The 15,177-nt window shown below is 43.1% G+C and overlaps 2 protein-coding genes across 2 annotated transcripts; one reads left to right on the top strand and one right to left on the bottom strand.

Annotated features, from left to right (window-relative positions):
• Positions 1–4,412: 4,412 nt before the first annotated feature.
• Positions 4,413–6,122, top strand: cldn5b (claudin 5b). Its single transcript, XM_078287967.1, has one exon. It carries the CDS (start codon positions 4,619–4,621, stop codon positions 5,264–5,266), a length of 648 nt encoding a protein of 215 aa, XP_078144093.1. The 5' UTR covers positions 4,413–4,618; the 3' UTR covers positions 5,267–6,122.
• A 1,246-nt stretch (positions 6,123–7,368) lies between these two features.
• acads (acyl-CoA dehydrogenase short chain) lies at positions 7,369–14,711 on the bottom strand. Its single transcript, XM_078287989.1, has 10 exons — positions 14,630–14,711; positions 11,460–11,620; positions 10,910–11,059; positions 10,686–10,797; positions 9,589–9,740; positions 9,256–9,426; positions 8,991–9,128; positions 8,803–8,898; positions 8,653–8,709; positions 7,369–8,538 (listed from the first exon to the last, which is right to left on the bottom strand). The coding sequence occupies exons 1-10, from the start codon at positions 14,655–14,657 to the stop codon at positions 8,386–8,388; spliced, it is 1,218 nt and encodes a 405-aa protein (XP_078144115.1). The 5' UTR covers positions 14,658–14,711; the 3' UTR covers positions 7,369–8,385.
• Positions 14,712–15,177: the final 466 nt, after the last annotated feature.

Raw genomic sequence — 15,177 nt, 5'->3', positions numbered from 1 at the left:
TTTATTTAAATAATTGAAGAACTTTGAGTATTAAATAAGCTACTTTTTGCTTTTTCTCAAGTAGAATTTTACTCCAGTAATTTCACTTCTACTGAAGTAAAATTTCAGCAAAGAGTAGGATACATTGGTACTCTTTCCACCCCTGTCCATAGTCACAACCCAGACCTGACATCACACACTGAAAGAACATTAAAACACACTTAAAGAAAGTCTATAACTCTCTCAAAAACGATGAGTCATTTTCAGCACATCAAGTCAGTCTCAAGTCTTGAGGCACAAGTCTCAAGTCTAAATGTAGAACAGCAAGTCAAGTCAGAACAAGTCAAGAGTCCAGTATCAATTTAATATCTTAAAGAAAACTAAATATCTAGGACTTTTCAATGCAATATGGTTTTAACAGGATAAAAACTTGGTAAGAGCATCATGAGTTTGATTTCTAGAATCAGTTTCAACTTCAATAAATTCAATCATTCCATACAAATTCAGAAAACAGAATTTAAATTCAGTCGTCTGCTGGAACAAATCTCATCACTTTCAATCTAAGTCATTTACACAAACACAAGATCTCAAGTCAAGACTTCAGAAACCTTTTCAAGTCATCAAAGTACAAGTCAGAGTCAAGTCCCAAGTCACCAGAACCCAAGTCAAGTCAAGTCTCAAGTCTTCTCTTCATGCATCAAGCAATTAAAACTGTGACTTGAGTCTGACTCGAGTCCAAGTCATGTGACTCGAGTCCCCACCTCTGTTGTGTTATAACAATCAATGCCAATGCAAAGTGTTTTGCCAAGACATTGGCAAAACACTGTTACCATGTGTTAGTCATGGACACTACAGACACAACAGACAATGTGTTAGTCATGGACACTAAAAAATACCACATCCTTCATAAGAGTGAAGCGTTACCTGTGGGCATAACCTTGGATGCTCTGTCTATTATGCTGACACAGGACAAGAAAGATCAGAGAGGCCACACACACACACACACACACACACACACACTGGCCTACCAACACACAAGACAAACATTAAAGACATTTCTGAACAAGACCGCAAAGCACACGTGCCAAATATTGATCCCGGACAAACGCACGCAACGACAAGTGCCAAGGCCTTTACGTGTCTACAAGTGCCAAACGCACACGGCAGGTGACATTTCAAGCGTGGATAATAAAAAGAGTTGATGTGGAAAAGGAGGAGGGGAATATTCCCTGCAGTTCAGAGAACAATGGAGGCGAAGGGAAGTGATAAGAGACAGGACATCCTAGCGCTGCTCCATCTCAGCCACCACCCCCCCACCCCCCCCCCAGGACGTCACCTGGCAGCCCTGCCTCTGCCACTCATCTTCACATAAAGCAAAACCTGTGAAGAAGAAACACTAAATATCCATTAGAATAAGAACACACATGGAAATAAGTTCAAGTTAAAAACCTAAAAGATGTGAATTGCTCTCTCAAAGGCTCACAATAGTGGGAATTTAACTAATTTCTGGAATTTGTATCAGAAAAGTTCATTAAGACTTTTAGCCATTTGTTTCCTTTTAAGAGGAGTAACAATTTAACAAAAAAAAAAAAAAAAAACTTAATGTTGTGCAGGGAATTAATCTCCTTCATAGAAAAAGGACTATTATCTTCAGTGGGCATTTCAGTCATAAGACTTTAATAAATCCATATAGAAGCGATCTGTGTGTTCAGTGTTCAATTTAAATTTCTCTACAAACTTGAAAATATTTTACATAATCTCAAATATGCTATGCTATTATCCAACGTGTTTTACTGTAACATGAGTTAGAAAAGAAATATCATGATGTTCTCAATCCACTATAGTACCAAAAATAACCAAAAATGTTTTGACGAGTTAATTTCTTTCCGATGTTAACTGAACAAGTTGCTTTATTTCATTTATAGGGAGGAATGACTATTGATCAACAGTCACAAAGATGTCAACAAGTATAATTCTTGTCATTGCAAGCAGGAGGTTAAGGGACAAGTCGCTTCTGTGAGGATGAGACAGAATAAAACCACTTTTGAGAGGAAAACTGTTCAAAACCCCTTAACTGAAGCCAGAGTAACACAGATTTCACATGAGACTGAGGAGTCCAAATGACACCAAGAGCACTTTTTTGTAAAATGGTTATTTTGCAATTTGTATATCTTCACATAATTTGCTAGAATTTTCTTTCCATTTCAATTAAATGCCCTTTGGAATCATTTTACAGCAGAACTGAACACTGGTATATAAAGAGTGAGTGAGAGGGGGTTGGATTTTTTTTGGGCAACTATAAACACTCAGCCATTGAAAGAGAAGAGGAAGCATCTGGCCCACTGAGGACACACAGTGGGCCACTAACACACACACACACACACACACACACACACACACACACGCACGCATGCACGCGCTCACACACACACTGTTGTTTTCATCATGGCTTTCATTCTTTATGTAGGTGACGCTGTCTTGACTGTAATTAAGTTTGCATGTTCAAGTGTTATTGAATACACAGGAACACACGTTTTGCATGACCCACTCACCCACTACTTGACATCACATCCTATTCTTCTTATTGTGTGTGTGTGTGTGTGTGTGTGTGTGTGTGTGTGTGTGTGTGTCCAATACCCAAATCACACACACACACATTAATGGAATTTCCAGAAGGAGAGCTGATTGTGTTTTGTAGAAGGAATGTTGTTTGTCAGCATGTTGACAACCTTGCTGGACCAACACCTGCAGCTTCTGCCTCTAATCTGCAAATGTTACTTATAATCGTCTGCATCACATCGCATTGTCACTAACAATAATAATTTCAGGCAAAATCACGGTTTGATCGCGGTAAAGAAAAATGAGTTTTCTGCATATATTATATCCAAATCGAGACAAATAGTCATCGTTCAGTTCATTCCGCTCTGGTTTTGGTTCAAGTCTTTATCTCGGTAACCCAGCTCTTCCTCCACCCTGTTTGTGTTTATCTGCATCCAAATGGATCAGTCAGCGGGCGAAACCCTCATCCGGGATCCTTCAATCCTGAGTCTATATAAGGAGATGAGTTGTGGGACAAAATCTCATGACTAGAAGGTTTGGCTTGTCCTGAGACTGTGTTTCCTACATGGCAGCAGGGCAATTAGGTGTGGTCCGCACTGTTATCAGCATGCATCACTTTCTCTGCAGTAAACACTAAAAGTGGTCAGTTCGTACACACACACACACACACACACACAATGACCTCTGCACCAGTTTCTATTTTCAGACTAGTAAACAGCAGACCTTCCAGCAAGAATGTGATAATGGGTAATTCAGTTTGGGTGTATTCTGACCCTAATTTCAAATTTTGAACAGAGAGGCAAAACAACATGATCCCCAGTGACGGACCACTGCTCTGCCGGGCCGGGGCTTCTGGGTGTCTCAGCTTCTCTCATCACACTGCTGAGTTTGCATCTCCTCTCCGCACCGTGTCGGATGTGTAAAATCACGTTAGGTTGACTCAGGTTGGAGCATGTCTCGCCAGTGAGTCCACTTAAAGCACTATAACAACAAGAGGGTTGAGGGAACGTTTCATCGACCGTCGGAATACAATGGCGTGTATCAACATCGTCCCCCTGTCCTCTGCCTGGAGTGCATCCTGTGTGGCTGTGTGTGTGTGTGCCACAAAATATATGCTGTGAAGCTAAAAAATAGGTCATAATAACAGTCGTAGCCACAGTGAAATATGTGTCAAGCACGGGTAACAAAGTTCATAAATTAACGTCACAATTTCAAACTAGCAAAGCCTTGTCCTTATTCAGCTGCTCCCTCACATGAAGGTAAACTCAGTTGTCACGGCAACACACACACTTAAGACAGAATAAACAACACAGGTATTGTGAACCTAGAATTGTTACCCCATTACTGTGTATCCACTTTTTGGTCATATCTCACCTAACTTTTTATTCATCGTTTATGAACAATTATGTTTCCAGTAGTGTGCAATTCTAACAAGAGTAACAATAAAAAAAAATGTCTCCACGTATTTAAAATGTTGTTGATCTTTCCTATGTTTTTGTAAACAGTGGCATCTGTATGTCCCACATCTTTTAATATGGGCTCAAATGAAGAGTTTGTAATCCTAATAAACCTCATGCAGATGTCTTTGTCTCTGTGTCAAGTCGTTAAAGCCTGCTTTTTTTTTTTCCTGGTCCAACTGCTTGTGAATTACAGGAAGACACCACACATCTGGTGTGTTCCTCTCTCTGTTAACACACTGAACTCGACTGGTAAATACTCTCACAGACCCAGAGCGCGCGCTCACACACACGCACGTGCAAAGACCCTCATTGGCTGAGACGAAGATGAATTCACCGCTGATTGGCCCAAAGTTGCTCCGCTTTGTTTTGATGTGTGTGCCCAGTAGCGTCGGTCTGGTGGTCCCATAAATGACAAGCCACGCCGCCGACAGACTCAGTGAATAGGGGCGACACTGAAGACACCGAAGACCTGCACACAGCATCTGGTCACCATCACTAGGCCGCCTGTGCCAACATTTCAAGACAGCTGACTAAAGGGAAGAAAATACCAAGAAAAGACACTCTGTAATTTTCAATCTCTTATTCTAAGGAAGGAGTATCAGAAGAATTAAAAAGTAACCATGCTGTCTGCGTGTTTGGAGTTCCTCGGCTTGGCGCTGTGCGTCACGGGGTCGCTGCTGGTGATGGTCGCCTGCGGGCTGCCGATGTGGAAGGTGACCGCTTTCATCGACTCCAACATAGTGGTGGCACAGACCATCTGGGACGGGCTGTGGATGTCCTGCGTGGTGCAGAGCACCGGGCAGATGCAGTGTAAAGTCCACGACTCGGTCCTGGCCCTCGCCCAGGACCTGCAGACGGCCCGCGCCCTGACGGTGATCTCCGCCGTGCTGGGGGTCGCAGCCCTGTCCGTGACCATCGCCGGGGCGCAGTGCACCAACTGCATCAAGGACGAATCTATCAAGGCTAAAGTGGTCAACGCTGGAGGGGTCATCTACATCATCAGCGGGCTTTTCGTGCTGGTTCCCCTCTGCTGGTTGGCCAACAACATCATAGTGGACTTCCACAACCCGCAGGTGCCTCCGTCCAAGAAGCGGGAGATAGGGGCGGCTATCTACATCGGCTGGGCGGCCACGGCGCTGCTGCTCCTCGGCGGGACCCTGCTGTGCTGCTCCTGTCCAGAGGGGGTCAGGAGCGCCTATCCCATCAAATACGCTCCCACCAAGACGATCACAGTCAACGGGGACTTTGACAAGAAACATTATGTATAGAGTATATGGTTTGTTCTGGGACATTTGTTTTTGCGCAGAGGCATCACCAACATTTCAGCCAAACTACTAATAATGTGTGCCAAAAGCCACCATGTCGTACCTTTTCATTTCTCGGTAACACTTTACTTGAAGTGGTGCTCATAAGGCATTATAAGGCATCATAAACGCATTGTAAGCACATCGTAAAGTCTAGGATAATTATTATAATCAGAGAATGATATGATAAACACTGCAAAAATAAGGGGTTGAATACTTCATGCGGCAATTTTATGGAAAATGACATTGAATTGAATGTAATTTTCTGATGTTTGCCTATGCAGTTTATCTATGCTTCTAATGGGTTTATAATCTGCTTGTAATGCATCACTGTGCATTTCAAGTAAAGTGCCGCAGCAAAGAGGTTTGGTAATGAGCAAATTCAACGCTGCATTGAATGCAAACACTTCAGAATGTCAGATACTGATATCTGTTGCCTATGAGTGTATCATTTCATTTCTTTTATGGTAATTGTGTCTCAGTTTTACATGAATGATGCTGTGGCTATGTTTAAGCCATTGTCTACTCGGGTCAAGTGGCGCGCCACGGTCTGCGCCCCATCTGAATAGCTGTAGAGTTTCATTGTAAATAGTCACTTTTTTCTGCAGGGACTCATTTTGTGTAGTGCTTATGAGATTGGTTCCCACATTGGAGAGGCCCTATGATGCAGCGGAGCCTACTCAGACCAATGTGCACTCATGCTGTGATCAAAGGAGGAAATTTGCATTTGAATCCATGTATTGTATTTTGTACCAACTGTCTTCCTTTCTAGTCTTTTTGTAGGACATGCTTTTCCAATAAAGGGAAAACAACTATTTAATTGTCTGTCTGTCACATTTGTAGCCACTTGCTCATTATTACATGACTGATGACTAAAGCAAAAACAAAGCCTTTTTATTCAGAGAAGACACTCAAACACACACACACACACACACACACACACACACATACGCATGTGCAGACATGCATCAAAACTCAACTCAAACAAAATGACAAGATAGAGACCATATATGCCCCAGCTGCCTACTTCAACCTTTGATTAGTCACTGTAAATATTGGCGATTTTAGGCATCAAAATGTCTTACAATTAGTTGTAATACTCAAATCAGCGTCCCTTTTGTTAATGTATACTGAGGGTCAAGGGTCATAGTAGAAGCAGTAGTTCGATCTGACCACTTTCCAGTCAGCAGTGGCTGATTGCAGGATGCACAGTATAATGAGCTTGCACGTGCACGTGTTTATATGTGGGATAAAGCCAGGGCAGGGTAAACAAACGGAACCAGAGTATGACGTCAAAATAATCAAGCCTCTAGGTTAAGGAGCCAGTTCACACACTCCGATACGGGGGAAACGGCCAGTGTGGACCCGTGTTAAACCGCCATGAGGACAGCGCAGGAGCACGCAAGGCCAGTCTAACAATACACACGGCCCGCACTATCAGCATGATCAGCACAATCAGTAGGGTGCAACTGTAGCGTCAGGAAGCCTGGCCTAGATCTGGGCCAGCGGAGCACCCAGCACATGCATGTGAATAAACAAGAATAAGAATGTGCGCACGCTGAAATGCATTGGCAACAACACGTGCAGGAAAACAGAAGAATGCAGCTATACGCACACATACAGCAGGTAAACACACTGACCTCTGCTCTAGTGGGCAAGACCATTTCTGCACTAAGGACAGGTAAGGACGTTTTTCTTTTATCCAAGGAAAGCTGATTGAGCATGCTCTTTTTAAGCAAAACCCTGCTTCACATACAGTTACACACACCCACTGCTCTACTGGAGCCATTTGGGGTTCAGTGCCTTGCTCAATGGCACCTTGACGGCATTTGTTGAGGGAGGGGACAGCACTGTTCAGTCACTTTTCTTTTCTTTATTCCAAGCCGGTGAGGATTTGAACAGGCAACCTTCCCATCACAAGCCTAAAATTAGCTTGACATGTCAAATAGTTTAAGATCACCCTGAAGATCCATTTATGTTCAGATATCCACCAGATAGGTTCATTTATTTCTGGGTGTTTCAAACTGGAGTAATATCCATCAGAAGCACTTGTGAGGAACCGTACTGTTCAGTAAAGCTGACATTTGATTTCTGAATGTTACCCACACAGAGGTGCAATCGCATTTTTTATTATAATTTGCACACCATAAATTATGATAAAATATGTACAACAGTTATTGAGGCACAATAGAGGGCTGTGAATACAGCACCAAAATAAAGAAGATGCATTTCATTACACAGCCTCTTACAGTCTTTGACAAATCTACTGGATTAATCCCAAAGTGAGTGCACAAAACAAGATTACTGAAACCATAGTCAACAATAAGCAGATTTATAATGAAGTGTACGACATTCTGTATGGTCTCTGTGTACGTCCTGAACAGTGTGTGTAATAAGGATAACAATGCAGTATCTGTCTAGTGATTGATGGATATTGCTGTTGAATCTGTCCCAAGCATAACTGGATCAAGAAAAACAAAGGTACGCCACTGCCCTCCAGTGGCATGCCTCCTCTTACATCAATATTTCAATATTGCTTGGGAAGCACTGAGCTGATTAAAGAAAATCAAAAGGCGGTTGAAACATTGTTTTCTCATGCACATGTAAGAGAAAATGCAACTTATTTTAAAGAGTAAGAAAACAGATTTCAGATAAAAATCTTCCTTGATTAACAACATCTAGGCTGAGTATCTGTTCTTGATCTTGATCTGGCAGAGTGCGACGATATCTGAGGTGCCAAGATCTTCTAAGGCAGTGGAGGCAAAATTAAAGAGTACTTAAACCATGATGTAAGATCTCTGAAATATCTCTGGAGATGATGTGGCTTGCATTGTTTTCGAAATCTTGGCTGGGTTCCCGTGGAACGAGAGGAAACGGAGGCAATGGGCACACACAATGGGCTGAGGCTCCTGTGAACGGCGCAGTCCTGAATGTTCCTGTTGATGAGGGAATAAAAGCTGGACCTTAACACCGATCCAGCGCTAGATCACACTAACCTCATTATCTTTATGGATGAGGTTACAACTTCGGGTTAGGTTATCCGATACTAGATCTGTGATTAGGTCCGTATTGTAATGGCGTGTCTATGGTTGGTATTCCTTCAATAGCTGGCCGGCAATGACCAGTCTCTGGATTTCGCTGGTGCCCTCGTAGATCTCCGTGATGCGAGCGTCGCGGTAGTGCCTCTCCGCCGGCATGTCCGTCACGTAACCCATTCCTCCCAGAACTTGGATCGACTTGCGGTTCCAAAGTGAACACGGGCAAAATAAAAAGAAAGATGTTGGAATGGTTCATTGAGTATCTCTATTTCGTGATATATGATATATATATATATATAGTTGGTTTCTTACCTGATGTGAGCAGTATGTGGCGGCCTCAGATGCTGCTAGTTTAGCCATGGCTGCTTCCTGCAGGAGAGGAAGGAAGAGCGGAGGGTAAGGAAGCCTGTTATACTATATACAAGACACTTGAAACGTGTTTGATCACTGGAGACTGTGTACCTTAGTGAAGGGTTTCTTGGAATCTCGTAGAAGTGCAGCCTTCCAGGTAAGCAGACGAGCGCTCTCGATTGCCAGAGCCATGTCGGCCAGTTTGAACTAGACAGCACGTGTGAAAATGTGAAAACCACTCGCTGTTACTTGACTGGGATTTTTAGAAGGTAGGTTTTAGTAGTTGTTCTCACACGTACCTGTATGGCCTGCATCTTGCCAATGGGGGCTCCGAATGCGGTGCGTTTGTGTGCGTAGTCTGCAGCGCAGTCCAGAGCGGCCTGAGCGATACCGAGCGCCTGGCCTGCAATGCCTATACGCCCACTGTCCAGGGTTTGCTGTGTGAGCCGGACAAAGATGCTGCCTTAGAGACTTTTTACAGGCGTATTTTGCAAGGATGCCTCAGTAGGTTCAGAGTAAAAACTTCAAACTGTGTAATATAGTGAATAAACCACTCTAAAATACCATGGCAATTTTGAATCCGGCACCGCGAAGGCCCAGCATGTTGCCAAGTGGTATCCTGCAGTCCTCCAGGATGATGTTGGCAGTGGACGAGGCTCTGATGCCCAGCTTATCTTCCTTCTTCCCCAGTGAGAGACCCGGGTGCGGCATGGGGACAAGGAATGCACTGATGCCCTACAGACACGGAAAACAAAGGCGGGGCAGGAAAAGAGTGAAAGATAAAGGACAAAGATGAGGGAGAATCACCGTTATTACAATAGTACCGCTAAATAAAACAATCCTCTCTTTTATCTCGTAGATCTGTGCGTAATATAATTGAAATGTGCTGCGTCATGCCTTGTGTTTGAGTGTCTTGTCGGTGGTGGCAAACACAACGGTGGCAGAGGCGTCCCAGCTGTTGGTGATCCAGGCTTTGGTTCCATTCAGCACCCACTCATCTCCCTCCTGACGTGCCACGGTGGAGGCTGCACCCGCATCACTGCCATTACCTGGGATTAAAATGGCGGTTCATTTTAGTTCAGAATGGGATTTGGAAACTCGAAGCCAGTTTCAATTTGTTGGGGCGTTGTCATGGGCCTGCATATGGGGTTCTGGGCATTGTAACCTGCAGAGCCTCTTGGTGTAGGTTATGTACAACCATGTGTTGGTCCCACAGGCAGCACGCAGACATGAGTTGGTGCCAGGAGCCAAGATTTCAGACTGGAAATGAGATCATTTACCATTCAGCTACCTGAGTCTTTGCAGAATCATTGGGGGGGGGGGGGGGGGGACAAACAAATCCACTTGCCTCTAATGTCACTGTTTTTATTAGATTAAATCTTTTTGGGCATTTTGCCTTTACTGGATGACTGATGGTGAAAAGAGACAGGAAAGGTCAGGGGGAGACAGAAAGACTAAAAACTAAAAGCTTCAGTAAAACTAATAAGGACAGCACTTGCAATAGATTGTGCAGTGGAAACATTAGAGCCATAGCTTAACCATTGATTACTGTCAATCAGTCAAAATGCCACAAGACAGCTGGGCCAATAGCTTACCTTAATAAATAGAAGACACATACACATGCATATCAACAAGAAAAAAATGAATAAAAGGACATTTAGGAATGGAACCGAGTGCTGTTTTGTAATCCATCCTTTTTAGTGGCTTTTCTACCGGGAATACATTAGGATATTGTATTCCAAGATTTTAAAATGATCAATAAGTTAATTGACAAGTATTGGGATTGGCATCAAAATGAACAAAGCATTATTGCTGTCCATCCCTAGCTTTATTTACTATCTTACCAGCAATCATGCCTTTATAATAATGTCTCTTCCTACTTCATATCCTTGAATGGCAGGTGAAGTAACAATAAGTTGCATGTGTGTGCATGAGTGAGAGACTGTGTGTGTGTGTGTGTGTGTGTGTGTGTGTGTGTGTGTGTGTGTGTTTACCTGGCTCACTGAGTGCAAAACAGCCCACTTTCTCTCCCGTGGTAAAGGGAGTGATCCACTGTTTTTTTTGTTCTTCCGTACCAAACTTCAATATTGGTCCGATGTACAGAGACTAAAGAACAGAATCATATAGACAAATACAGGCAAACACACACAATCAATGTCAGAATATCGTATTCATGCGAAGTCATCTATGGTGAGAAAGAGTCTAGCAAAGTACGCACATTGTTAACCGAGACCACCACTCCAGTGCTGGCGCAGCCTCTGCTTATTTCCTCCACAGCCAGACTGTACGCCAGATAGTCCATCCCAGCTCCCCCGAGCTCCTCTGGTACTTCCATGGCCATCACACCCATGGCACCCAGCTCCTGAACCTGGAAAACACAAGAGCACATTAGAAACATGTGGCTATCACAGAAATTGATATTAGTTTGGTCACTGCACAAGCCAAATTTAGCCTTTATTTCAGGAGCCTTGTGAACCTCCAATTGTATTTGATATGATGATTCCCTGGTAGAAGTGGATGATGCAGTATGGTATCTGAGCTTTCAAGTCTATTTGAAGAAATAACTGCCACATCATATCATCATAACATTTTGGCCCATTTTTCTAAATTAATTTTCCTCATAACCCGTTTCCTTGGTTAATATTTTTGTATTTAACACACTAGTTGGATGGGATCAAATTTGGGTCTTTATGCAAAACTAGTCGCAAGCCAGTATTTGAGTGTCACACTGTGCTGCTGTGTGTGTGTGTGTGTGTGTGTGTGTGTACCTGTTTGGCAGGGTAAGAATGCTCCTTGTCTAGTTTACCAGCAATAGGAGTTAGTTCTCTGTCTGCATAATCTCTGCAGGTCTGTCTCAGCATCTGATGCATCTCTGGTAACTCTGCTAGCTGGGTCAGACTTCGACAGCCGCTAAGACACAAGCCGAGGGCTGATGGAGAGACAACGAAGAGAAAGTTTTGAATACCCCACAGTGGAACTGGGTACAAGCTTTCCAAAGTTAATTTTATAACCCAAAAATAAACTTAAATTGTCTATTAGCCAAGTATGCACAGGTACAGAGACACAAAAAAACCCACATCATCGGCATACAAATCTTTCTTCAAATTGCACACACTCGTCTGAATGCCTCTTATTCTTATATTGGATCTTATATCAGACTTCCGCTTCAACTCTGGATCGTGCCACCTACAGAAGTTTTCTGATGACTCCTCCATTGTCGGCCGCATCACGGAGGACAATGAGGAGGAATACAGAGAGCTGGTGGAGAGCTTTGTAGGTTGGTGCGACAACAACCACCTCCAGCTCAACATCACGAAGACCAAGGAGCTGGTGGTGGACTTCAGAAGGAGCAGGAAGCCCCCAAACCCTGTCACCATCCAGGGGGAGGAGGTGGAGATGGTGAATTCCTATCGGTTCCTAGGAGTGCAGCTCAACTACAAACTGGACTGGTCGGACAACACTGAGGCTCTACAGGAAAAGGACAGAGCAGGCTGTACTTCCTGAGGAGACTCAGGTCCTTCAACATGCAACAGGCTGCTGCAGATGTTCTACCAGTCTGTAGCAGCCAGTGCGCTCGTCTTTGCTGTGGTGTGCTGGGGAGGCGGCATCAGGCAGGGGAAACAAAGAGACTGAACAAGCTGGTGAGGAAGGCCAGCTCTGTTGTTGGACACGAACTGGACAGTCTGGAGGCAGTGGCGGAGAAGAGGATGAGGGGAAAGATCAATGCCATCCTGGAGAACCCCTCTCACCCTCTCTAGGACGAGCTGAGGCTGATGAGGAGCAGCTTCAGCCACAGGCTCCTCCTCCCACGCTGCAAGACGGAGCGCTTCAGGCGTTCCTTTGTGCCGGCGGCCATCGGACTGTTTAATATCATCCGCAACCCCTGCACCAGTCAGCTGTGACCATCTCCCACCAGCCCCAGCCACATAGCAGCAATATGTGGCCCAAAATGTATTGTATTATCACATAATGCAGAAAGATGCATAAGCAGTTTCCCCCTTGAAGACACAGGAGGAGACATAACGGACATGGACAGTAAGAGCCTGAGTCAGGGCCCAACAACGAACCAGAGGACCTCATGTTGACCCCACCTAACCTACAGAGGCTAGGGAAGTATTGGTTTGTGAGTATTGAGTCTGCCTAGAATGGCACTACAGCTTAAGGGACCAACTGTAAATTAACAGAAATCAGCAGATGGTATTCATAACCACATTAATACTTTACTTGCCAATCAGTAAAAAAAAAAGAAACATACACTCTTGCACATGTGTATAACATGCATGCAGGTGCACAAACATACAGCCGTACACACACCTACACACATCGACATCCACATTCACTCCCATGTATGCACGCACACACACACACACACAGTTTTCCATAGAGGGAAAAAATATCTGTCAAGTGTTCAGAAAGAGGACAATGATGAAACGATAAAACAAATCCCTTTACCAGCTAGAGAGATTACAGAAATCCTCTTCACTTGTTAATCATTCACTATCCATATCTATCAACAGCCAAATCTTCAATGAATGACTAAAATTATTTTTAGTCATTAGACAAGCGCTTGTGGGCAAAAGATCTGCAAAGATCAAGTTGCAAGCAGTGATGTAGTGGTAAATCAATTACATTTTTAGAAAAGCATTAATCCATGCTTTTTCCCCCACTTAAAGGGCCTTTTCTCTTTATAACTTATCAGTTTGATACCAGCTATTAAGATGCCTACAATTAAGTTACGTTATGAAGATTTATGCTAGCCTGAAAGGTCGGTAAAATCTAATTTTATGTAAACTATGTTTGGGTTTACCCTCAATTTCATCCATAGTAAGTTATCAGCTGCCTAGATATGGGGCCAGATGCTCCTGTTGAAAATATCGGAATTACGAAATTAAAGCAAATGGAAGTGCTGTTATAAATGTTATTGTTTAACATGCTACGTAAATAGATGTGTTGTATATGTTTACTTTAATTACTATATCTATACTTTTTACTTTTAGTTGCATTACATGCCCGATTCTCATTTTATCCTCTTCATTCCGCTGCTGCAACACAAATAACTCGGTACAGCTTTATTTCCAAAATAAGAAACAGCAAAACCTTTTGCTGTTACATTGTCCATTTTGTTAACATTAACACTGGAAAATAGTGACATACGCTGGTTGCCAGCTTAATTTAGGTGAAAGGTTACCCCTCCATCTTCACCTTTGTCCCACTGCGAGTACACGTCTGAGTGGAGACCCTAAATGGAACAGCAATAGTTGTAGAATACTTATAGGAGTATTTTTTTATTCTGCTTCGTGTCATACGATTAAAACGGGTTATTAAAGCCAGTAATATACAGATCACCAGCAAGCTAGTTAACGTCCACGCTCTTCCATCAAAATACACCGCGGAGGGCAGTACAGTGTGAACCAGTCTCAAAGTTGTGGTTTTATTGAGTGCCACTTGGTGAATGATATTATGCCGCGTTTACCAGGGGATATTATCAATGTTAACAAGTCCCAAATCATTTTCTACGAGGTATGTAATTTGCTGATAGGCAAGGCCACGACACATTGACACAGTTTTGAATGAAGTTTGGCGTTCTCGCCATACTATCTGGGCTAACCAAACTGATAGTCCTTATTTAACCCCCGGTTAGCATTGACGTTATTATATTTTTTGTGCCACTAACATGCTAGTCAAAGCTGACGTGCGTTTTGATTTCTATTGCCAATTAAGCGATGGTAATGTAGGAGATCCTAGTCTCGCCAATGTGTTTCAACTGTTACCTAGAAAGCTAAGCTAAGCTAACTAAGCTGGTGTATGTAGCCTATCTACACACAGCTAATATAATGCTAACACCGGGTCACCAGGGCGAGTAACGTGTCGTATAAAGTTATAAATGTTAAAGGTATAAAGTTTACCCCCTTTAGTTTGTTTTTTAAACTGTACTAACCTTTCCTTGCTTTGAAAATTGCAGCCATCGCTGGTTCTTCACTGCTTGCTTTTGCAACCAGCTGAATATGTGAAGAGGTATGCCGTGCTGCCTTCAAGTGCTGTCGGAATTATTGATTTTTGGAGTGGAGCGCAAATGAACGATTCAACAAAGTAGTGAATACCCAACACGTCTAAGAAAATGGGAATTTTCTATGATACCTGAGTTGTCGAGATGTGACGTTAAGGCGTGAATAGCATTTTTACCAATTAATGGTAAAAAAAATAATATGTAATTATTATATGTTATCTTCGGCATTCTAAGAAAAAAATCTTTTTCATTTTTTTAAATAAACGAAACAACATGTCAATTACAAGCATATTGTGCATTTTCTCCTGTTCGTTCTGATGCCGCAGCAGAAAGTAGCTCTGAAAATCTATTTCCGAACGCGGAAACAGGATCTTTCGAGGAACACGTGAAGGCAGCATACGGCCGCATTTAACACAACGTGACCTAAACTCGACTGTGACTGTTATGTTTTTCAGAGTAGGCTAGCTATGCATTCTTTT

Source organism: Centroberyx gerrardi, chromosome 2 (assembly GCF_048128805.1).
Source record: "Centroberyx gerrardi isolate f3 chromosome 2, fCenGer3.hap1.cur.20231027, whole genome shotgun sequence".
NCBI classification, from domain to species: Eukaryota; Metazoa; Chordata; class Actinopteri; order Beryciformes; family Berycidae; genus Centroberyx; species Centroberyx gerrardi.
This window is presented reverse-complemented; position numbering and strand designations above follow the sequence as displayed.

What these genes read in the sequence shown, in the direction of transcription:
- cldn5b (XM_078287967.1), top strand. Translation starts at nt 4,619, where the DNA reads ATGCTGTCTGCGTGTTTGGAGTTCCTCGGCTTGGCGCTGTGCGTCACG.
- acads (XM_078287989.1), bottom strand. Translation starts at nt 14,657, where the DNA reads ATGGCTGCAATTTTCAAAGCAAGGAAAG. An exon ending in TTTTGCACTCAGTGAGCCAG is followed by an intron (nt 9,741 to 10,685) that starts GTAAACACACAC and finishes TTTTAATCCCAG; the next exon opens with GTAATGGCAGTGATGCGGGT. An exon ending in CCAAGAAACCCTTCACTAAG is followed by an intron (nt 8,710 to 8,802) that starts GTACACAGTCTC and finishes CCTCTCCTGCAG; the next exon opens with GAAGCAGCCATGGCTAAACT.